General features: G+C 57.4%; 1 protein-coding gene across 6 annotated transcripts; it reads left to right on the forward strand.

Annotated features, from left to right (window-relative positions):
- Positions 1-334: 334 nt before the first annotated feature.
- Positions 335-23,082, forward strand: LOC308487692 (uncharacterized protein). 6 transcript variants are annotated; one of them, XM_081026215.1, is made up of 7 exons: positions 335-514; positions 1,862-2,015; positions 4,219-4,288; positions 15,287-15,393; positions 15,749-15,950; positions 20,749-20,865; positions 22,782-23,082. In XM_081026215.1, exons 1-5 carry the CDS (start codon positions 501-503, stop codon positions 15,770-15,772), a joined length of 369 nt encoding a protein of 122 aa, XP_080882341.1. In that variant the 5' UTR covers positions 335-500; the 3' UTR covers positions 15,773-15,950; positions 20,749-20,865; positions 22,782-23,082. The 6 variants fall into 6 exon arrangements, 3 of the variants coding, with proteins under 3 accessions (XP_080882341.1, XP_080882340.1, XP_080882342.1); XM_081026214.1 differs by having other exon boundaries at positions 15,749-15,891; XR_013991739.1 differs by lacking the exons at positions 335-514; positions 1,862-2,015 and adding an exon at positions 4,106-4,126 and having other exon boundaries at positions 15,749-15,891.

A 23,082-nucleotide genomic window follows, 5' to 3' on the forward strand; every position in this document is an offset into this window, starting at 1 on the left:
ACATGCTGTCCTGCTGTCTCCAGGAGAGGAAGTGGCCTCCCCTTCTCCAGACACCGCCATGCTTTAGTCACACTCCCCATTCTCAGGAGACCAGGTGGAATTGTGCAGATTTTGGGGTGACAGTGGCAGAAGTGGGGAGGAAGCCTGGAGGAACATAAAAGACGCAATCCACAGCTGTCTGCTTTTAATTATAATTATCCCCTTTCGCTTCCTTTCTGGCTAATGAGGGGGGATTTAATTTTTTCCTCCCTTTGCTCCCCCTCCTTTCCCTGGAATTGAGGGGTGGAGTGAGTTGGGATTCTCCTCCCCTTCCTCCCCTGTCCCCTGGTTACTGGGAGAAAGGCAGACTCTAGAGGGTGGTGACAGTATGAAGAGATTTGTAGGAACAAAAGAAGGACAGGTTTGGATTGCTGGACACGTCCCAGAGTTGGAGAGACCCCCCCTCCATTCCACTGGCACCCCCTCCCATCACCCCACGGCTTCCCTAGACAAGGAGCTCAATGTCTTCCAGCCGGTGAGAAAGGAGCTAAAGGGAGCCCTGGTCTAGAGGGAAGGAGGAGGGAAGGGGTGGCAAGCTGGGGGTGCAAAATTAGTCTCAAAGGATCTTTATTTCTGAGCTAGTGAAGCAGATGTAATGAAGGGAGAGCAAACTCATCGTGAGGGGAGGGGGGAGGGGAGGGGGGAGGCGAGGCTGGAATTGGGGGGCTGGGGGCCCGGAGCGGGGCGGTCTGTTTCCTTCACCCACCACCACCCCGACTCTTCCTGCTCTGGGGTGGGGAGAGAAGGACCAGGTCTGTATACTCTGACCTCTGAGCGTGTAGGGATGGCCAGGCCAGAAGGTGGCAGGGAAGGCCCCAGGCAGCAGCCAACCCCCACCCCAGCTGAGGGAGGTGGTACGGAGAGGGGAGACTGAAAGCAGGGGGGAGGGTGAGAGAGGGGAGCCGGCCGAGACTCAAGTGGCCTCAGGTCTGTGGGACAAAAGTTGGAAGGAGATTTGTGTATGAGAGAGGAGAGGAGGGGGCCTTGGAGAAGGGGGGGCTTTGACAATGAACTTGAGACAAACTTCATTAGCATGCAGGCCTGCTGTCTGTCACGTCGAGCGCAGACTGAGTTCCCATGCAGGCCAGGAAGAGTGGGTGGGAGAAAAAGGGAGGGGCTGAGAGTAGGGGTGAGAGAGAGAAAAGAGACCCGACCATTGTACCATTCTGGGCCCCAGCTTCCACCAAATATCGGGACCCCAGCCCTGGAAACCAACCCCCAAATCACTCCCCTCCTCTAAGAACAAGATAATTTATCTCGTTCTTTGAACCTGTGGCCCCACCCTCGTCTTCTCTCGTGGACACTCAAGCGCTGGCCTCACCGGCCCTACCTTGCTCCCCCCTCCAGCTCTCAGCCTTCATCTTCCAGTTGTCACCCTCTCCTTCACAGCTAAGATCTGGATTTGGGACTGTCTGGGCTGACAGGACGGGCAGCGAGGGGAGGGTTGGGAAGGACGCCCGGGAGCACCCTCAACGGGTCCTCTTCCGTCCGTCACTCAGCTCCACACGCTGCCACACACAGCATGTAACCCTGCTCTTAAGTTCCAGGGGAATTATAACTGCAAGGAGAAGGAGACTGGGGTCTCTGTGGCCCCCTTTCTCTTGCTTCCTCTGGACAGAAGGTGGCCTGAGGAACAATAGCTTCCCTTAGCCCCTCTCCCTGCCTCTGGTTAGAAAAGGCGCCGGGACACGGTGGAGATGACAAAGAGCCCTCCCCACGCAGGCACAGGAAGGAAGGAGAGGGCTCAGCAGAGGGGAATGTGATTTTGCTGGTGGTGGTGTCTCCAGACAGCGGTAGCACCCCCTTTTTGCTGCCTTTCCAGGGAGAGCAGCAAAAGAAAGAGAGAGGTGAGCGAAATTCCTGAATGGAGAGACAGGTGCTACGTCATCGCCATGGGAGCTGCGTCCTCCCTCCACAGGAGGCAGAAGCCAAGCGAGGCAGCCCAGCGGCCCGAGCCGTCTCTTCACAGAAGCCCGGTAAGCGGCCACATGGGCTGGGGCGGGAAGAGACCCCCAATCAGGCAGGTGCCCTAAGCTTCCTACCTCACCTGCTGACTAATGGAGGCGGGTGCAATACCCCCAAGAAGGAAAGGCTCTCAAAGGTTTAGGGGGTGACCAAAAGGAAGGAGGCCTGTGTGTGGAGGGGGAGTTGGCAGCCGGGGTTTCAGCTCGAGCCTCACAGCACCTAGGGGCACCTCTGGCCCCCCCATCCCTGCGTGAGCCGCCAACCCGGAGTCAGCTCACTAAGTTTGTCAGTGGGGTTCGGGGGGGGGTTCGGGGGGCTTCAGGGTCATGGGCTACAGATCCTATTAATCCGCACCCCCTCCCCACCAGACACACCAACATCTTAATTCTGCTGCTAGCAGAGGACTGGCCGGGAGGCAGGTTGGAGGAGGTGGGGAGAGGAAATGGCTCTGTCCTGGACCCCGGCCCCCTTCCTCGTGGGCCCAGGACCTCGGTTTGGGGAGGGGGGAGCAAGGCTGAGGAACAGGGCTATGGGAGGAAAGGAGCCGTGTTTCCTAGAAGGTGGAGACCAGAATTAGGGGGGAAATCCAACATTTTATAGGCTTTAGATTAATTTCATTTTCTTCTTCCCTGCTTTTCCCATGAGCTGGCAGGTGGGAAAGGGGCTGAGGGATTAGCTTAAAGACAAGCGAGGCACCGGGAGCTAATGCTTAGGTTCTAGAAGGGGAGAGAACCCTGCTATAGCCCTCGCCAGACCCATCAGATGGTGGGTTTTCTGTTTTCAGTTTCTTGTTCTTTAAGAAGAGCCGGAGGAAATAGAAAGAAGGCACTATTCTTACCCCTACCCCATCCCCATGGTGCTTTCTGGGCGACTGGCTAGGAGCATAGTGGTTCAGTGGAGGCTGGAGGCCAGCAGACTGTTTCTGGAACCCCAGAGTTCAGAGCTGTGGGCGAGGCTGAGGCTGCCAGCCACCAAAGTGCACACACACAGGTTCCATGCCCCCTGGGCTGTGGTCCTTGTCACCATGATCAGTGAGGAGATGTACAACCTCCAGGGACCCCAGGACTCTGATCTGGGTGACAGAAGGAGCCTGAGCCTCTCCCATCCCCCGGTGTACCTGAGCCTACTTTCTAGCCAGTCTGCAAGTTGGGGGTGGGGTCGCTCCCTCTTTGGTAGGAGCTTTATGCGAGATGGATGGGCTGGCAGAACTGAGACTGGGGGTCCAGTGGGTGTTAGAAGTGGGGAGGGGGCATTCGAAACACCCCTCCTAGAAATCAGGGTTGGATTTAAGGCTTCTCTCTGCTCCCAGTCCCCTTTTCTCTGATTTCCTGTGAATTCAGGCAAGTTATCTTCTTAACTTTAAAAAAAGGAGAATTAGTTGTGGAACTGAGCTTGAGATGGAAGGATTCACCAACTTACTGTAACACACACACTCCTCTTAGCATTTTAGGAGCTGGGTCGCCTATGGAGTACATGTTATTTCCAAATAATAATTTAGCCTGAAAGAAAAATACTGGGAGGATGAGACTATAAAATATTGAGACTGGGTTCCATACCCAACATCAAAAATTTTTTTAAAAAACTGCTTTGTATTCATACCTTTTGTGTATGTGAAAAAGAGGAGAGGAAGAGGGAGAAAAATCCGAGAGCTACAGGACATGTCTTTATAGGTCCTTAGTGATATGCATGGATAGTTGATAGATAGGAGGTAACAACCGAGATGGGGGAGGGGAGCTGGAGACAACACGACTGACCATATCTTAAGTGCCCGGCACTTTACAGTTTACAAGACAGTCAGATTGAAACAAATAAAAACCTGCCGGGACGCCAGACCCTTCCTTCTGTCCTGAGCATGCTTTCGGGTCAGGTAGGCCAGGAGCAGCAGGGGTCTGAGGAGCGGGCATCCACTGGGCAGGGGGTTACTCCTGCAGGTTTAGGCCCTAAGCTTTCGGACCCGGGTGGAGGGAGGTTGGGAGGAGGCCTGGAAGATGGAGCTGGAGAGGCTGTGCCTGTGCCCGGCCTGCCCTCCTCGCATGTCCGCTGTCGGGGCTTTTCTCCCCGGGCCAGCGCCCTGAGCTGTGCTGACTGAGGAGGGGAGCTACACTGTCTCCGTCCTGACACCGTGAGACAGGAGGACGGGAGGCTGGGCATCTTGGGCAACCACCGCTGGTGCCATTCACAGGCCTTTAACCTTTGTTTTCTCCTCCTTGACAGGAGCTGGGCTTCCCGAAGAGGCAGCTGTTTGTTTCTGGCATCACCGTAGTGGCCACCTTTGGCTTTTGGGGTATTTATTTTCTTGTTTGTTTCTGATGGGTGTGGGTGTGGCCCAGCGTCAAATCACCTGTGTTTGTTCCTGTTCTCCACGCCCCTGTCCCGCTCCCTGTGGCTTCCAGCTTCCAGCTTCCAGCCCCTGGTTCGGGTCTCTGCCCACTGTGGGGAGACCTGTGCAGTCACTGATAACAGGGTGCAGCAAGGCGGGGGTGGCTTAGGAATGAAAGGTCACGCTGCACCCAGCCCTATGGCGGCGAGGACAAGCAGTGGGGTTCAGGGACTTGTTCCCCTTCTCTCATGGCTCCTGAGGGCAGAGATGCAGGTCTGCTAACTGGGGGGAGGTGGCTGGCTGTGCAGCAGAGATATGTTCATGGCTGACGGAGGCAAGAAAGGAGAGCAGTGTGGGGAGCGGTGAGTGGGGACCTGGGGACCTGACCCCACTGCGAGCGAGCGGGGTGTGCCAGGACGTGTCCCTGTAAGCGTGGGACATGGTGCTACTGGAGTGTCTGTGGAGGTGTCACCGCGTCTGCCTCAGTCGCTAGTCTGTGTGTGCGCATGCGTGTGTGCAGGCCCGGCCTCACACTCGTCTTTGCCCCTCAAGGAGACCATTCGTGATGGCCGATGGCCGCTCCTCTACCATCCCTATCACCTTGTTGTCACCTCCCCGATTCCACAGGGCTCTCAGGCAAGTGAGCAGTGTGTGGGTACCCCGGGCAGCGCTGGCAGCGGGCCTGAGGCGCCCCCAGGCTGCCTCCCAATAGGAGGAGACACTGGTGGGGAGTGGGGCTGGTGTCCCCAGGGAGAGAATCTTCCAGATTGTGGCTCCATGCTGTCTAACCTCACCTGCCCATATGGAGGTTTACATATATACATTTTTTCACAGCTTCAGCATCTTCAACGCCAGTTCTTACTTGTATTTGTCACTATCCCGTAGACAATGCAAATGCTCTGTAGCCAAAGAACAATGTGTGCGATGTGTGTACAGTGCACCCATAAGACAGAATAAATACCTGAACCCACCCTCCTGCAAACGCAGCTTTCGTCTGTATCTTCAAGGCAAGTTAGCCTGAGCACCAAAACAAAGACAAAATGGGCTTTTTATGTCATTACCTGAATATTTCAAGAGCGTGGCTTAATGCCAAAGTATATTTGGAGGCCCTAGATTCTAAAGATCTGTCCATAAGCTGCACGAGAGTGTGATTCGGGCCCGGTTCCATCCGTGGGCCTCTTCAGGCCCACAGACAATGGGAGGGCATGAGGACCGGCGGGGGGTGGGGTGGGGACGGCCCCTGGCAGAGAAGGCAGCGCCTGGGCTGGCAGACACAGACAGACAGACGCAGATCACCCCCAGGACTCACGTGCTCTCCCACAGCCCCCCACTGTCTCCCTGGGAGGAGTTGGGGTGGGGTCTGCAGCCCCCGGCTCTGTGGGTCACTGCAGGGGACTGTGCTAAGCTGGAAGCAGCGGGCTCTGCTCCAGCGGATGCCTTGCCTGATGTGGGGGGGTGCCAAGCACAAGGGGAACCAACGCAGCCATTTGCCGCAGCTGTTACCCTCCGACAGGCCCGCCGTAACCGTTCTAGACAGTGGATGGGTCCCCTCGGCTCAAAGGGGCGTCCCAGCAGTCACGGGCACACTGCACACAATAGACCCGCTCCTCTGCCCTCCCACGCACCCAGCACGGATCCCACGGCCACACCTTTTGTCCCTGATGGCAGCTCAGACCCGCGACACGCACAGGTGCACACACAGCTTTGTCAATGCGGTGATCACTGAGCACCCCGCGTTTTAGGAGAGTGCGAGATCCCTACCGGGGACTCAAACGTGTATGAAATTGCCTCTGTCCTGTAGGGCTGTCCCATTTGCTCCCTGACGTAGTTTGTTTCTTGAAACCGGAGCAATGTGGCTTAGTTATCCTAACCGACCCCATGGAGGTGGTGGTGGGCACCCTTCTGCTTCTTTCATGCCCTCCATCTCCATTGGAATAAACACACATGCCCCGCTCCCCTTTATCCCTGAGCAGGAGTGGGGAAGAACGGTGCTCAAGTCCATTGGACAAAACCATCAGGAGCCTGGACAGAGAGCGGGAGTCTATGCACATAGTACCAGGGCTACTTAGGCTAGTCTCCATTTTATTTTGGGGGGCCTCCTTCAGTTGGGACACTGTTTGGGCTGAGGTACCTCTGTAGAGCCCAGAGCCACAGTAAGAGGCGGGGATGTAGCTCTTTACTGAGCTAGCTGGAAAATTTAGATATGTACCCATTTCTCTCTTGACCTTGGTTTTGAGGAAGTCCATTTGAGTCTGAATTTGGCCACTGGGGGGTGGGGTGAGACTCTGCTCTGGGCAAAGAAACATTTCTGTCCTCCCACCTCCCCCCCAAAAATATAGCAGTGGCTAAAAGACAAGGGAGTTCATGCTGGCCCCAGCTGCCTCTTGCTCCGCTGTGTGGATGGCCCAGTCCAGGGTAAGGGGTTGTGGAGACCAGCTTGGGCCCCACAGAGGGCAGGAGACTTGGTTGGAAATTGGTGACAGAGAAGAAAGGGACCAATGTTGACTAGCAGGGCAGCAGCTCTTTCCCACAAGCTGGCCCCAGCCTTCCAGGCCCTGGGGCAGGGGAGGGAGAAGGGGGAGAACGGTTTGCTCAAGGTGCGTTGAAGAGATCTTGTGGGAGGGCAAATGGGGAACTCTTTGGTGGGGAAGTTGGTGGTATGTCTGCAGAAGTGTGGGCCCTATTTAGGGTTTCTGGAATGTCTGGAGGACACTGGGTGTCCTATAAAGGGGTGTGAGTGGTGTACTGAGAAATATTTGAGGTTTGTAAGCACAAAGAGAAAAGGCAGAGGGGGCCTGTAGTTCTTCCGGGGCCCTGGTGTGTGGGATACACTTGGGGAATGCATTTAGCAGCACCCCAGTGGGGTACATTTACCTATGGGAGTGTTTGGGGAGGGTTCTGCTTTCCTGCAACTGGACTGGAGCAACAGGGAGCTCACTATTCCATTCTGAGCTGTAGGGTCACCTGGGAGCGGGCAGGAGGAAACAAAGTCTCTTTCCTTCCCTCCCCAACATTGGCTGGTGTGCTCCCAGTTCTGGGAGGGAGAAGAATTGACACTGTGGAAGCTTCTAGAAAGCCTTTTCCTTGAGTAAGGGCCCTGAGACCCAGTGGAGGCTGACAGGGAAAAAGCTATGCCAAGCCCAGGCCTGAGAACGTCCTAGACTGGGGCACTCAGGCAGCGGGGCTTCAGCTCCATACTGCTGTATTGGAAGGGACACAGGGCCCCTGGAGTTTATCCTGTTTCAGGATAAACCTATCCCACCTCACCGCCATGCAGTGATTGTTCAGATGTCCTCCAGCCTTTGAGGGGAACACCAGCTGAAACCCGCTGGCCATCAGCTTGCATCTAACCAAGGCTGAAAGCGTTCAGGCTCTGTTTTGTCCTAGCCGGGGCCGAGGCGGGATCCAGGGCGGATGAAACAATCTGGCCAGGCCTGATGACCAAACCGGGGGTACCCTGCAGTGCCCCCCTGTTGGCATAGTGTTCAAGGATCCCTGGTGGTAGGAGCAGCCCATATTAAGCAGAGGGACAGGCTCTAGATTTTTAAGTCCTAGGATTTCTTAGAAAAGGAGCCAAGAGTCGGGGCCGGGAAACTTAGGTTAGTTTGGGATCGGGCATTCCGACTGCTGGGTGGCAGGCACAGCGCTCAGTGAGGCCCGAGAGGCTTGCTTGCTCGGCCAGGCTTGGAGAACCCCCGATCCTGCCTGTGGGTGGCCGTGGGTTTGGGACGCAGCATTATTCGGCCCTCATTCTCCAGGCCCGATGGGGAGCCAGGTCGGGAAAGCCCGGAACCTGAAAGGTGGCTGGAGAGTGATCCTTCTCCGCGTTACCGCAGCTCTGCAGACACCCGGAGGCAGAACGGGGGTGAGGGTGCAGGACTCGCGGATGGAGGCGCACCGGTGGGGGAAGGAAGGGAAGGAGCTAGTGAGAGCCGCCGCGGCCGAGCCAAAATCTGCGGGTGTTGCCCGGGCGAATGCCAGCTGGGATCCCCCGGCCTCCCCCACCTGGAACTTAGGTGCAGCGAGCAAGTTCCAGACGTAGTCCCGTGTCTGCCGACGAAAAAGGAGGCTCAGCCTCGCTCAGAACTCGCCCCACCCCCCGCCGGCTCTCAGTAGGAGTTCCAAACTCCCAAAATCTTTCCCTCGCTGTTTTGGGTTGAAAGCCAACAAGAAAGGTTCGCGCCCGCCCTAAAAGATCAGGGTCACAGTCTGGGAGGAATCAGAGCCCGAGAAGCACAAAGAAGATCCCCCTGAGAGGAGGCGGGCGGCAGTCAGGGCCAGAGTCCCCGGTCATCTGGTTGTCTTTTCCATCTGTGCGCCCCGGTCCCGGTGCGCTGTACCTACCCAGGGCCAAAATGGAAACGAGCGGACCTACGAAAAGGGTGAGGTTAGGGATCAAAGCCCCACATGGCAATGGATTGGAGATGGCAGGCGGGTGTCTGGAGAGGGCGAGGCAGCAAGAGGTTGGGATTCAGCACACAGATGTAGTACTTCCTCCCTGCCTCCCCATTCTCGGGGGGAGGGGCGCCCCAATTGCGAGCTCCAGCTCAACCTGGGAAGGGGGAGGGGCGGGGCCGGCGGGGCCACGAGGTGTTGACGTCAGGCCTGGCGGAGCCAATCAGAGGCTGCCCTGCGGAGGGAGCGTGAAAGGATGAATGAAAAGTCCGGAGCCGGAGCGCGCCGGGGCCAGAGCGGCGGCAGAGCCGGAGGAGAGAGCTGGGAGGTGAGGCCCTCTCGGTCCTGGTCGGCTCGGCGGAGGCTGAGATCCGGGCGGCGCCTCCGCCCCGGCGCCTGCTGAGCCCTGGCACCCGGGACCCAGGGCCGTGGCTCTCGGTGGGCGGGAAGGGGCCGGGAGGACCGCGCCGGAGAGCACGGATGAGCCCCCTGGGCTGGATGTAAGTGGCCTGGCCGGCTCGGGGCCGAGGTGGGCGAGCGCCTCGGAGCCCAGCGTGCCTGCGCGTGCGCCCCGAGGGGCCGGCCGAGCCCCACACCCTCCTCGGGGCTCCCGGGACCTCCTGGGCGATTCTCGTTCTTGATCGGAGCCCCCGCCAACCCCTCGGGCTCCTCTCGACTAGGACCCCCGGCCATTTTCACCGCCCTGGGTGATTTCTGGAGCCCTTGGTACAAAGCCGTTTCTCTGGGGAGTCCTGCAGGGCCTGGGACTAGGTTCACTTGCCTGGCTCCGCTTTCCATCCCGCACCCCATCTCTCGGGCGCTTTCCCGGCTCCCTCCCCAGGCGGGGGTGTCCTTGCCTTCTCCCTGGGGAGTCTCTGGGTCGCCTCCCACCCCACCCCCATCAGCTTCCCACTCTCTGGGTTGCCGGGATTTCCCTGTTTCCTACCAGGGCGCCTGCGGGGTTTTACCACCCCGGCTTCGCTGCCCGCTCCCCCTTTAGTCGGCGTCTGGATCTAGCCCTTTCCCCGCACGAGCTCCGCTCCGCCTCCCCCGCCTTCGCGAGTTGGGAGTCGTGGTGGGGCCGACCCGCGCCTCCCCCTACGGCCCCCGCGTGCGGAGGCCCGGACTCTCGGGCGAGCTCCGGGTCTTCCAGGGGAGGGCAGTGCAGACCCGGCGAGGTGGGGAGGCCTCGCCTCGGCGCCTGTGGTCTTCCCGGGTGGCACGAAAGGCCCGCGAGCCCCTCCTCCCTGGGACCCGCGGAACTCCCGCTCCCGGCTCGAATGGGGAGCAGGACACGCGGCGTGGAAGCTCTGGGGCCCGGGCCCGGGTCCGAGGGCGATGTCTGGACTTCGACGCCCCCGGCGGTCGCGTCTCTGTCCCTGTCACTGAGTCTTACGGTCTCGGACTCTGTGTCTCTCTCCGCCGCTCACCTCCACCCGTGTTCCCTGCCCCAGCCCTCACCGGCGGGCGACGTGGAGGCGCGGCGGGCTGGCGGCGGCGCCGGGAGGCTGCGTGGAAGAGGCGGCGGCGGCCAGGAGGCGGGGTTGGTTGTTATCTTTGGTTATCTAGCTGTATGAGTGGTGTGGAGTCTTCATAAAGCTAGATAACCGAAAGTAAAAATAACCCCATACACTGCGCACAGGGGCCCCGGGAGAGCGGCCGCGCGGGCGGGCGGGCGGGCAGGCGAGACCTGCGCGGGAGCCCAGAGCCGCTCGGGCCGTGGGAAGCGAGAGTGGGACCGGCGGCGCCTCCCCACTCCCCACCCGGCCCGCGCAGCCGGAGTCGCTGTCCTGTTCCACTTCGGCCGGCGCAGTATCTTCCCCCGCCGAGTTGAGGGGAAGCAAGAAAGGGGCCTGTGGCTCCGTCTCGGCAGGGGCCTTTCGGGGCAGCCTGTGGACCAGGTCACTTCTGGGGAGGCTGCTCCAGGCAGGGCTGTTGACACCTCGCTGCAGGGTGCTGGGGGCCGGCGTGCGGGGCTCCCGCCCAGGCCTCTCCCGGGGGCGCTGGGCTGGCGCAGTTTCCTGCAGGCTGTCCACAGCGATTGCAGGGCTGGGAGCTCAGAACGCTGGTCTTTGCTTTGATGCTCCCTGCAGCCATGTAGGTCTGTCCAGCTTGCTCGGGAGCTGAGAGTGGCAAAGTGGGGACATAAGTGGAGGGAGGGCTGGAGGTACTGGGTGGGGGGTGCTCATAAGAGGACGGGGTGGCTGGGAAAGATTTGGGCCCCGCCTGGGCTCTGGGGCAATGAGCACAGACTGTCTATCTCTGCTCTCTTGTCCTGTGTTTGTCCTTACAAGCCAGGACCTGAGCCGGATGCCTTGAAAAGCTTCTCGTGCCAGCTTTGTCTTCACTGACCCCAAGGGTTGTGTTGGGGTCTTTCTAGACTCCCTGCCTTCCCACCCCATCCTCACCCTCTCAGCAATCATCTCCAGAGCAAATGGCCTCGAGGAGCTCAAACACTAAGGAATTTGTAGCTTAGTATTTATGCTGCCCAAAGAAAGCAAAGAATCGGAGATTAATCAGGGCCATTTCTAAAAGAATCCGTTTATCTGGCCTGACCTAAATACTTCAAGCAAAAGAGTGTTTCGGTGCCGTTGAGAGGAGCATGGCTTCCAGTCACTTAGTAGAAAAAAGTAACTGTGGCCCCAGCTAGAAGTAGCCCCCTCGTATTTACTACCTCTCTCCATCCTGCCCCACACCTCCTGGTGTTCCAGAACACAGGGCAGGGGAGGGGCTGAAAAGAGGGCAGGGGAACTGTGCAAAGTGACTTTGTACCAACTCCAGTTTCCAGTGTAAATCTAAATTTTCCTCCCAGGAACTGATCTTATAGCTAGAAGATTATGATTCAATTATATTATATGTGGGAGAAATATTGGGGAACCCAAATTAAGATACTTGGGCTTCAGAGGAGCCTGGAGTACATGTTTCCTTCCTTCAGAGTTTGGAGAAAGGAGAGGTTAAGGGCCTCTTGTCTTTTCAGCTGTTTGGAACTTTGGGGGGGGGCATTTGGAGGGAGGCAGTTGGAGATGGATTTAGGGAGAAAGGGAGCAGGTTTGGGGCCCGCACTAAATCCCTAACACCACACCTACTGTCAGGTAACAACGCTCCACCTACCTGCCTTTCTTTGACCCTCCAACACAGTGAGGCAGCCGTTTTTAACCCCATTTTATAGACTCAAATGAGTTGCTAATGTCATTTCTTGGTTTCAAACCCATTGCTTCTTTCACTGCTCTCCACTTGCTTGCCACAGGGTCTGGAGAAGGTGAGGTGATGAGCCGGAGGGAGGGAGGGAAGGAAGCGGGGGTGGAGCAGTGCAGGAGGAAAGGGGAGGCCTGGTGGTGACCACAGGCTGAGGGGACTTAGCATCTGAGGAAGACGCCCTGAGAAAGATAAGCCTTTTGGGCACTTGGCTCACTGGTTGGAAATGTGTACTTGGGATCATCCGAGTGAGACTTAGAACTGACATTATAAGCACAATGGATTCATGTTGCTTGCCGTGTCCATTAGTACATTGGAGCTTAGAATCTCCAAAGGAGAAGAGAGGGCCTGAGGGAACTGGTGGTGGGTTGAGGGTTTACATTCTACAAAACACGTGTTGCAGTGGGAAGGGGGAACAGAGGCCAGGAGGGATGTGGGGGTGAGGGTGTGTCTGCCTGTGCGCCTGTGGGTGCGTGGGTGGGCTTGTCAGGGGAATGATGGGTGAGTGTGCTTGTCAGCTGCGTGTCTGGAGGAGGGTGAGACAGAGTGGTGTATAGCCTTCTGTGAGTTTGGATGTGTGTAATCCATGGAGCAGGAAGCTCGGCCCTTAGGGCTACCCGGCTACCAACAGGTGTAAATCCACCTGAGGAACAGCCACTCTGGGATTTGGGGTTTTGACCAAATGCGGACATCACAGTGAGCCAGTGCTGCCTGCTCCCTCCCTCAACCTTTAAGTAGCACCCTCTCCAGCTAAACCCAAGAGGAGAACTGACAGAATGGGGGTGCAGAGGAAGCTGGGTTGAAAGGGGCCGGAAACGGCCCCACCACTTACCAGTTAGGAAATTTCTTCCTTTATATCACCACGCTGTGCCTGCATCCAAGAATTTTTAGTTCTGTTCTTCAGATCTTGCCAATATCCACCTATCCCTACTGGAAACCAAATTGTAAGCTGGTTTCTTTATCTATTTCTGTCCTCAGCCTTTCCCCCCAATACCCTCCTGTTGAATTCTGAATCCAGGAGTTCCAAGGCAATTTCCCCCTATCTGACTCAGGTTTCGCGTTATCGCCGCATAGGAAGGGTCTTGTTGAAATGTCCTTCCAGCAGTAACAGTCTCCCCAGTCAGCAAACCCGGGATGAACACCAGCAGAGCGGATGTGACAAAACCACGGTTTGTGTTCAGGGGCCATAATCTCCGAGCCTCAGCTTAGGTCGTTGTGTAATGGGGATAAGACCATGTATCCTCGGGGTTGTTACATGGAGCACATGAAGAATTCCCTATGGAAGGTCCGGTATGCTGTGAGGCCCATGGGCAGAGTAATGCTCAGCCTGCAGAAGGGCGAAAGGCTCCGGTTTGGAATGACTTTGAAGCCATTGATCTCAGAATGCAGAAAGCTGTTCTCCACAGAGGCGCTCAAGACATTTAAACTTGAGGCAGTTCCTCCTGCTTTTCCGCTTTGGGACCTGGGTAGACAGTGTCTGAAGCCAGGGGAGAGGAGGGAACATCCTTGGGAAGCCTGTTCAGGGAAGAGGCTGGAGTCCACATGGCAGAATGGCCATTGTCTCTTTCTCCTTAATGGATCTTAACACTTGTTGGTCAGAGTACTTAGGACTGGTAAGCGGACTTATGTAGATAGAGAGCTACGGCTCGTGGAAGTGATAATTCCAAGTTTATTCCATTGAGCATCTAGAGTTACTAAAAACAGTTTATTCCATTAAAGGACGAGGTAGGCAGTGGGTATAATTAACAAACCAAATAGAGACCTGCCTATCCGTGTGCAGACTTTTCTTCATCGATGAGTGACTTTGAGAAGGGGTGTTTTCTCTCCTCTTGCCTCCCCAACCCCCAACTGGGTCCCAAGATTGCTCACCCAACAGAAAAGCACCAGCCCCTCTGCATTTTTCTATGTCTGGAAGTCCGCACTTCCCCAGGTCTGGGAGTCGGACTACGGATACAAGCCCATGTTCTGGGGACAGGCTGATCTCCCTTCCCTTGCAGTTGAGACCTCAGACATCCTGGGGTCATGGCACTGTCTCATCCAAAATCAGAGAGAAGTGAGTTTAGGTTTAATGCTTTAAAATCACTGGAGTGAACAAGGAGACAAAACTATAAAAATGTTCTCGGAGCTTTGGGGAGAATGAGGAGTAGGGCTGTGGAAGGTAAGGCGTGTGGGGCATACTAAGACAGGCGAGAGGTGAGAGAGAAAGGGAGCCCTTCCTCCCTACCGGGCTCTCTCAGGGCTGGGAGTGACACCCCTCCTCCTGCCCTAATCCCCCATTAAGGCCGCTCGGAGTTTGTTATGACAGCGGCTGAAGGCGGCTGAATTGCTGTTTGCTGTGTCTACTAATTGGGCTGAAGGGTTGGAAGCTGGACACTGAAAGAGACCATTGTTGCTGTTTACCTTCCACAACTGCCTCCCTGGGGACCTTGTGGGTGAAGGGGAGCCGCACGCCCTCAGGTCATTGCACCCATCACTGCACGAGGCATTGAGCTGGGGAGGCAGCTCATCTCGTGCCTTGGGGTGGTTCAAGCTTTCACAGCACAAAAAAGAAAAGCCCACCACCCGAGTGGGTCTCCAGGCCAGTCCCGAGCCGTGGGGAGCTGGAGGAGACGGGTCACATGCTGTCCCCTTCCCTGTGCACCCCCTTCTTCAGGGGCCCCAGCTTTGTGTCTTCCTCCACCTGGTCAGGCGTGACCCCTGCAATTTTTATATCTGCTCCCTTCCAGGCCAATGATTCTCAACTTGATTACGTACTGAAATCACCTGGGGAGCTTTTAAAAAAAAATACTGATGTGTGGGCCCAATGAAATCAGAGTATCTGGGAATGAGGCCGAGGCTCAGGAGCATTTAAAATCTCCCTCGGTGTTTCTAATGTGCAGCGAGGGTTAAGAGCCACTGAGGAGGCTTATCTCTCTCTGCCTGGGACACACACATGCACGCACACCTGGGCACGTGCACGCAGGTGCACACACACACACCTTTCCTACCTTTCCTCCCAAGCTCTTGATATCTGTCATTGTGTGTTTTCACCTGTGTAGTCCTTGTGGGAGCCTGACAATTTAGAGGTCTGTACCTGTGAACGTGGCGCCCTGACCTCTTCCCCCAGGGCAGGAGTTCTGACTCCATCTCCCTGTGGATTTCTAAACAGGGTCCGGGCGAGGGCTGAGCTAATCCGGGACACTGGAGTCATTAGGATGAGGGGGCGGGAGGGTCAGAACTCGGGGGGACATTTTTGCTCTTCCCCCAAAGTATGATAGTATCGGCCATTTGCAGATCTTCAGAGAGGAAAAACTTTCTTCAGGAACACAGCCGCACATACCAGCCCCTTTGCTTACTGTTTCCAAACGTTTCTGCTTCTTCTCTTCCCTTTAGCTCTCATCCCGGGGTGGGTGGGCGGGTGGCTGCGTCACCACCCTCCCGCCCTCCTTCCTCCACACGTGCGTCCGAGCTGCAGCCAGCACCACGGACAGCTCCCAGCGGTGAGTGAGGGCGGTGCTGACGCCCTTGGGGACGGTAGGAGGGGGTTCTCCGGTCTGCACGGGCAGATATCAAAGACTCTAGATTTTTACATCTGTGGGCATTGTTTGCACGCAGCTGGGGAGTCTCAGGGAGAGGGAAAGGCTGAGGGCAGTTGGCACTCCATCTTCAGGAAATTGGGTTTGTCCACATCGGGGAGTCTGAGTGAGAGGGGCTGCTCCGGCAGTCAAGTCAGCAGGGTGAGGGTTGATTGCAGGAAGGATTTCACCCGAGTTCATGTAAGATACAGAGTAAATGGATCAGGTAGAGCTAAAATGAGCCTTACATGTCATCAGCCCTGTATCCCTCATTTTACAGATCCCAAGAATGGAAGAGGTATGACCAGTGTCTCTCAGCTGGTTAGTGGAAATGACAACCCTGCCGATCCACGCTCCTGAATTCCAGCCTGGCCACCTTTAAGCATCTCCCTGCCAGCGCTGGGCAGAGCAGGCCGGAAGCTGGTAGGAGAGTTCACTGGCTGCCCCTTCCCTACGAAACGAGGACAGGATGCATGCTGCATGTGAGGGCCACACAAGCCAGGAAGGGGTGGGACTGGCTGTCCTCTCTGTCTGAGGGGTTGGAGGGGAGGCCTTCGGGAGAAGCACGTGGAAAGGCATACCTAGCAGTAGCTGGCAAACCCCTGGGAGAAAAGGCAAGGAGGCAACCATCTGCCAGGGCACAGCGGCCAGTGGATGGCCACAAGAAGTCTCCAGAGGCTAGCAAGAGTCACACAAACTGGAACAGGGCCTGGGAAAGGCCCTTCTGTGCCCCGGCCTGCTTCCCCATCACCGTGAGCCTAGAAACAAAGGGGCCATTCTCTCTAGGATTGGATGCCGCCATCTCCGGCTGGCAGTGCCAGGTGGTGGGGGCATCAGGGGGTGTCAATCTATTATCCCCCCAACTCTTAGGTCTTCTGGGGCTAGATGTTGGGGAGGTGGGTGTTCCATGCTATGTTGCCATGGTAACCACCCCAACCCCCACCTTCCAAAGCACAAAGAGAGACAGCTTTTCATCCCCCCCCTCCCAGGAAGAACCTGGGTCTGGTTGGGAATCTTCCCTTGGGAATCCTCTTTCTGATGCACAAGCCATGGCTGCAGAAGCTTCACCCTCTTTTCAGCCCCCGGAGGAGGAGGGTGGTGCAGCCAGAGGCTCTGGCCAAGGCCTTGCATGTAAGCTGAGTCCTTGTACTTAACCCTCTCTCCCCTCACCCTCTCCTGTCCCTCACCTACAGCCAAGGCCATCCCAGGCCTTCTCCACTGAAGCAATGAGGCCTTGACCTAGTCTTTCCCAGAAGTGAGGGAAACCCCAGTACTCCCCTCCAGCCTGCAGGCTGTGGGAATGGAGAGGCGGGGGTCATTCCTGCCCCCTCCATCTGCACCCCTCCACCATTACTCATTAAGCATTCTGCCCCTCCTTCCGCTCGTTAAGCCTTATTTGCATATATTTGCATAATACAACTCATTTGCATTCCAGGAGGCTCGTGGTAGGAGCCAGGAATAAAGGGGAGGGGGGGTTGAAGAAGACAGAAAAGGGGAGAGATTTTGTTTTCATCAAAGTGTGTGTGTGGTGGGGGGAGGTGGCAGGAAGAGGACAGAAATAAAAACTCACACTACTTCCTTTCTTCCCTCCTGCCCTCCCTCCCTGAGCTGGGCTCAGATGCCAAAGAGAGGTGCCAAGGGGCCAGCTTTTCTGTCCTTTTTTTGTCTTGCTTCCTCCGGCCTTGGCTCCCCAGCTTGGCCCCCCACTTTGTTGGGCTTAGGCTTCAGAAAGAAAGAGGCAGGGTAGGAGGCAAGGCTGTGGGAACGGAAGCTGAGGGAGAGGGAGGCGCCATCTTAGGTAGCTGGCGCCTGTAAAATGGCGCCAGTGGCAGGTCTGGGCCGAGAGCCAGCCCTGCTTGGTGGACATGGAGGGAGAAGGACTTTCTGGCTGATGGGGAACTCTGTTGAGTCTTGCCACGGGTGCAACTGGGAAGAGAAGATGGGGAGAGAAGGAAGGAGGAGAGTAAGGATGGCAGCCCCATGGAAAGGGGCGGGGTGGTGGGCGAGGCCTCCGCTGGTTAGTTCCAGACCTTGCATGGAAGCTGAGCTCCAGCGGTCAGGGGTCTTGGAGGGCTGTGGTAAAAACTGCTGGAGGAACCCGAACTGGGAGCATCAGCAGGAAGGGGAAACATTGGCAGGAAGAGGAAGTAGCGGGAAGAGGAAGTATCAGCAGGAAGGTGGGTAGGCAGGGTCACCTGCCAGTTTGAGGGTCTCGGGCCTGTGTAGGGCCGCTGTGTACTTGAAGTGAAGCTTCAAGTCGTCTGGCTTCCATCTGCATAACTGGTGAAATTGCGCCCTCTCGGGCCACTCACCCTCCTTAAGTGGACCCAACAGCCCTTGTTCAGTCCCGGTGACGTCTGGGACATTTCCTACTGATAGCAATCCTGTGTCCTCCTTTGGCCCTTGGCTCTTCTGTTATATCCCTGATTGTTCCTTCTGGGTTCTGTTCACCCAGTTCTCCAGGCAGAAGTTCTCCCCAAGGGTCACCTATGAGCTCCCCCGCTTTCTTCTCACTCTCATTCACTTCTGTCACTTCAGCCACCTTTGCCGAAGGCCTCCTGGAGGGAAAAAGAGAAGTGATGAAAGATAAAGGGGCTGGACGTGATCACCGGTCGGTCAGTCAGGCTGAGGAGTTAGAGGCAGTGGGTGGTGGAGAGTGGAGAGTGGACGTGAACTCCCAGGCCAGCAGGTAGGGAAGGGCCTGGTGTGAGGGCACCAGAGCGTCCAGCAGGGGGGCCTGGCTCAGGAGGTACAAGCCTGCTCATGAACGCCTGTGTGCTCTTCCGTGGGCTGGATTCCACGGGGTCCCTGGAAGTTGGCTGACAGCGTCGAGGACGCAGGGTGCGGGGTGCAGTTGGGGAGCAGCACGTAAGCACCCCCGGGAGACACGAGGACACCACATCTAGCTGCCCATGGAACCCAGCACCCAACCAGACCAGACACTTTACTGGCGCTTGGCTAGTTGTGAACAGATGAAGGAACCCAAGAGCCCGAGGCCGTCTGGGGAAGGGCCTCTGCTGCTCCCCCTCTGGGATCGCCCCCATCTCCTCTCCCTGCCCCACACGGTGGGGAGAGGTGTGGAGAAGCCAGGCTGGGTTCCCAGCACAGCGAGTGCCCTGAGGTTAGGAGAGACGGTCCACTGGAGGGAAGAGCAGAGAAACAGCTTCAGTCCTAGGAACTTGTGGAAGAGGGGGTGACGGGAGCAGTAAGGGGGTGGCCAGGGGTGGCCCAAGGCTCTGAGGGGAGTCTTCCTAGAGGAGGGTAAGAGGCTGGAGAGACTGGCCACTGGGTTGGAAAGTAAGTGGGGGGTGTCAGCTGCTGACTGCCCCGGCCCCAGCTCCTGCACAAAGACCTCTCTGTGAGAGGCCATGGTTTGGTCCTGTCAGGTGAGGGGACTTAGCTCCCCATGGCCCATGGGGGTGGGGTTGGAGGAGGGCAGACTGAGGGGTGGCCTCAGGCTTTAACCAGGTCCAGGAAGGGCGGAAGCTGCCCCTTGGCCAGGGTCTCACTGGAAGGCTGTGTTGGAGCAATTCCCAGGACAGGCTCCCCTCTGATCCAGTCAGAACCCAGGTCGCCAGTACAAGGCTCCCCCACCCCCGCCCTGTTTCTTCCCAGCTGCATCTCCCAGTCCCGCCAGCCCACCCCTACTTCTGGGGCTGTCTCCACCGAGCCTCACCTCTCCTCTCCCCGAGTTCCCATCCATCTCCTGCACAGCTCCCCCGCCCACCGCCGCCATGGAGGGCTGTGTTGGGAGACAAGACTGGACAGAGCTAGGAAGGGGTCCCCTGGCCCCCTCAGTTTCTACAGCCAGTCTCGCCCTCCTGGGGGACGGTCTGCCCTGGCCTGGCCTCCGTGTCACGGATCGCTAATCAGCGGTATGGACAGGCCTTCTCCCCCGTTAGTGTTTGCGTTGGGGGCCGTGGGAGCCCCAGTATGACAGGGGACACGAGTGCAGCTTGCAGGGGCCTCTGTCCACAGGAAGGACAACCAAACAAGGAGGTATGGGTTTTGGAGTCGAATCAGACAGGCTGGTCCGGAGGCACATTCTGGCTCCTCTCCCTTAGTAGCAAGTGACCTTAGGCAAGTCACCTAATGTCATAACTTCCTTCCACGGTTCTGAGGGTCAAATGCACTGGTGTGAATGTAAGTGTGTAAGGCCTTGTGCAGATGTCCAGTGACATTCTAGATGCTGGGTGACCCAGTCACACGGGCCACTTCAGGGAGGTGGACACTATCGAGGAAGATGTCGGGGACTGGGGAGGTGAGTGAAGGGACCCTGTGCAGTTCCTGCTGCAGAGCTGGGCCCGCCAATGGCTGGAGCTGCCGTGGGCTCAGGGCGACCACCCTCCTGACACTGTTTGGGAGGCGTGTTTCCAGCTGGCTGGCTCCATGACCACAGCTTCTTCCGTCTTCCTCAGGAATAACTCCCTGCCGGGCTTGCATGAATACTGGCCAGCACTCCCGGACAGACGGACAGACGGATGGGGCAGGGACAGCAAAGCTCAGTTCCCCATGCCCCAGCCGCTCTGCTCCCCCCTTCCCACGGCCACATCTCAGGTTTCCCCAGGGACATTAGCCAGGCCTGGTGGCGTCTGCTGAACATGGGCAAGGTGGTGCTGGAGCCCCCAACCTCATGGTTCCCCGTGGTGTTGTCAGCAGTGAGCTAAATGCACTCATTTAGGGGCCTCAGCCCGTGGTCCAGGGAGGCTGCCCAGGACCGTCTCGGGCCTCTGCGGTCATTCCTTGTACAAGTAGGAGTCGGAGGCGGGATGCTTTTGGCTTCGTGCCCCACAGATAGCAGTGCAGCCTTCAGGTCTGCAGGGAAGAGGTGGGTGGAGGCTGGCATATGGAGGGAGAGCCCTGGGCACAGGGGGCATGAGCTTCGCCCGGCTGGGGCTCCCTTCTGCTGGGTTCGTCCATCTGGCACCAGCTGGCTTCCCCGCACTGCCCTGCAACCAACCAGACTCCTCCTGCTGTTGCCATGGCAATTGGCTGCCATCTTGTACTCAGGGCACTACCTCGTATCTGGATTTTCCCGGGGGGTTTCTGGAGGACGGGAGGCACGTCTCCAGCGATTCATCCCTTCCTCCTGATCTCCAGCCATTAACGATCACTATTAATATATGATTTTTAAAAGTAGCCCAAGTGGAGTCTTCCTGTAGGTCAAGTTCCATGTAAACACTCTCCACGTGTTAGGTAAGAAAGCATCAATGAGGCAACATTTAAGAGGCCCCCACCTGTGTCCTGTTTCTGTGACAGACTTTTCCTCTCTCCACCCAGGAACTTCCACAGTCTTGCTTCTTCCTGCCTGGGGAAGTCCTTCCCGATGTTGGATTGACATCTGTACCGCCGAAGTGTCCCGTCCTTGACCTTGGCCTGACATGGCTGACCTGAGAGGTGAGGATGGAACTGCCACAGCTTTCGTCACTTGTTTGGGCCTCCTGGACTGTAGCTGTTGGGTTCGGGAAACAGATGTGGCTGGCTTGGCAGGATGCCCCAATGTCCCTTAAAGACTTGGGGGGCCCAAGCCTAAAGCCTTTCGTTTAGCGAAGGGGAGTCATTGTCACCAAATGCTCAGACGGACGTTCCCCCTCCTTATCCCCATCTCAGCCAAAGAAAGAGGCAGGAGCCAGAGACCCTTGGAGAGGGCGTCTCCGGGCTCTCGGGGGCCGTGGAAGGCAGACTCCCACTCGCGCCATTGGGGAATCCTGGGATGGTAGGAATTCTGTCCCTGGGGACTCAGCAGGCATAGAATGGTCACCTTGACCTAGAGGGCATCTACAAGGGGCAGTGAGCAGGGGCCAGCTCTGCTGGGGGAATCCAGAATGAGGAGCAGGTGGGGACAGAAAGGCCATTCTTAACTGAGGAAGCGTGGGCTGGCAGGGAGGGGCTGGCGATAATTTATGATGTCATTGTTCCCCGCCCCCCTTTCCCAGCCCCCTGCTACTGTGTACTGTTGCTAGGAGATGCTGGCTCCTTCGTGCTGGGTGGGTGGAACAGGGAGACTGTTCCATCTGGCCGCCTCCTTCCCCACCCAGGGGAGGCCTGACAGACAGTCTGCTTCTTCTCTGAGCCCAGCCAGCCTGGGCTAGGAGGGCTCCCAGGCAGGCTGAGGACTGGAGCGAGGGACCCCCGAAGGGGCGGTGGAGGGCCGGGCATGGGGTGCTGAGGAGCAGTGGCTCAGCTCGAAGCCTCAGCCTTGGGAGCCAGCCCAGGGGGGGAGGAGGGCCGGAGGGGAGCCCAGGCTTGAGGGAGACCGAGTCCTTATGTTTGGGGAGCTTCCAGTAGGATGGGTGAGGCAGACCTCCCATCCCCATCTCTCCATAGCACCTTCAGAGTCAAGGTTGGAACCTGGCAGAGGTGGCGGTGAGGGCGACGTAGGGGAAGGCAGAGGTGAGGCAGGTAAATCTGGAAAGTGAGGACAGTCACGGTAAGAGGGAGGTGACGATCCCAGCAGAGCTGTGCCTTGCGGGCGGGCGGGCTCACCTCTCTCTGGGTTTCACGTTTTAAAGCTCTTGGAGACGTCAGCTCAGGTGAACTTGAGGGGCTTCCAGAACTGCTGGCTCCCAGCCCCACACGGGGCAGGAACCACAGCTGTGCTTGGACGCGGTTACTGTGCAGACCCTGATCTGCCCCCGCTCTGCTGGGCACAACGCTCCCACCCCAGGAGGGAAGGACCAACCACAAGCCTTGTGGGGGAAGTCCTTATTTCGGTTAATCTTCCGACAGTCCCGAAAACTGGGCGGGGCTGTCCCCACTTTACAAAGCTGGAGTCAGCCCCAAGAAAGACATGTTGTCAGAATCACAGGACTCATAAGTTGGGCTGAGCTTCAAATGGGGTTCTGGGATCCCTGAGCACGTGCTCCCTCCCTCCCCTACGCTGACTTCCGGCGGGAGAGGCTGAGCGGAGGAACAGGCCCTGCTTCTCAGGTGCAGGGGCGAAGTCTGAGGGATGCTGAAACAGGCCTTGCAGGCTGAAGACAGGGCTGGGAAGTCCCCCGAATCCTCCCAGGCTGGTCCCTGGCCCAGGGAAGCGTGCTTCCTGCCTTCCTGAAGCTTGTCCTTCAGGCCACCATGTCTCTCACCTGCATGGCATCTGAGTCTATACCCCAGGCGTGTCCCCACCCCATGGCCCTGGGTACAATGCCCAGAGGAGGTACCAAGACTCAGCCCCTGTCATGGTGGCCCCGTTGGCATGGGCTGTCCTCAAACCCTCTGCCGGATGCTCTCCTTGGAAGTCTCCTCTGCCTCCTACTGAGGGTTCCATCCGGAGAACTTTTTCACTCGAGACACCTCAACATTTTTCTTTTCAGACCAAAAAGAAGAATCTGCTTCACACAGTTGTCCTGGGTTTCCTCTGAGAAGCTTTCCGGGATCGACTAAAGGGTGAGGCTAACGTCCAGCAAGCTGACACCTCCTCCAAGAAGCCTGTGTGCAGGATAGGAGCAGCCCTGACGCCAGGAGCCACCTGGGATAAGACGAGGTCTCACCATTGCTCCTGGGGCCACAAGCTGCCCAGCTTGGCCCAGCCTGGTCCCCCACTGTCATCTGAGCTGAGATTCCTCTGAGATGGAAGTGCCATCTCCTGTCTAATAAAGACTGTTGTCCACTGAA

Source organism: Rhinolophus hipposideros, assembly GCF_964194185.1.
Source record: "Rhinolophus hipposideros genome assembly, chromosome: 19".
Taxonomy (NCBI): Eukaryota; Metazoa; Chordata; class Mammalia; order Chiroptera; family Rhinolophidae; genus Rhinolophus; species Rhinolophus hipposideros.

Coding starts and splice junctions, on each gene's coding strand:
- LOC308487692 (XM_081026215.1), top strand. Junction 2,016..4,218: donor CGTCTCTTCACAGAAGCCCG/GTAAGCGGCCAC, acceptor CCTCCTTGACAG/GAGCTGGGCTTCCCGAAGAG. Junction 15,394..15,748: donor ACCACGGACAGCTCCCAGCG/GTGAGTGAGGGC, acceptor CTCATTTTACAG/ATCCCAAGAATGGAAGAGGT.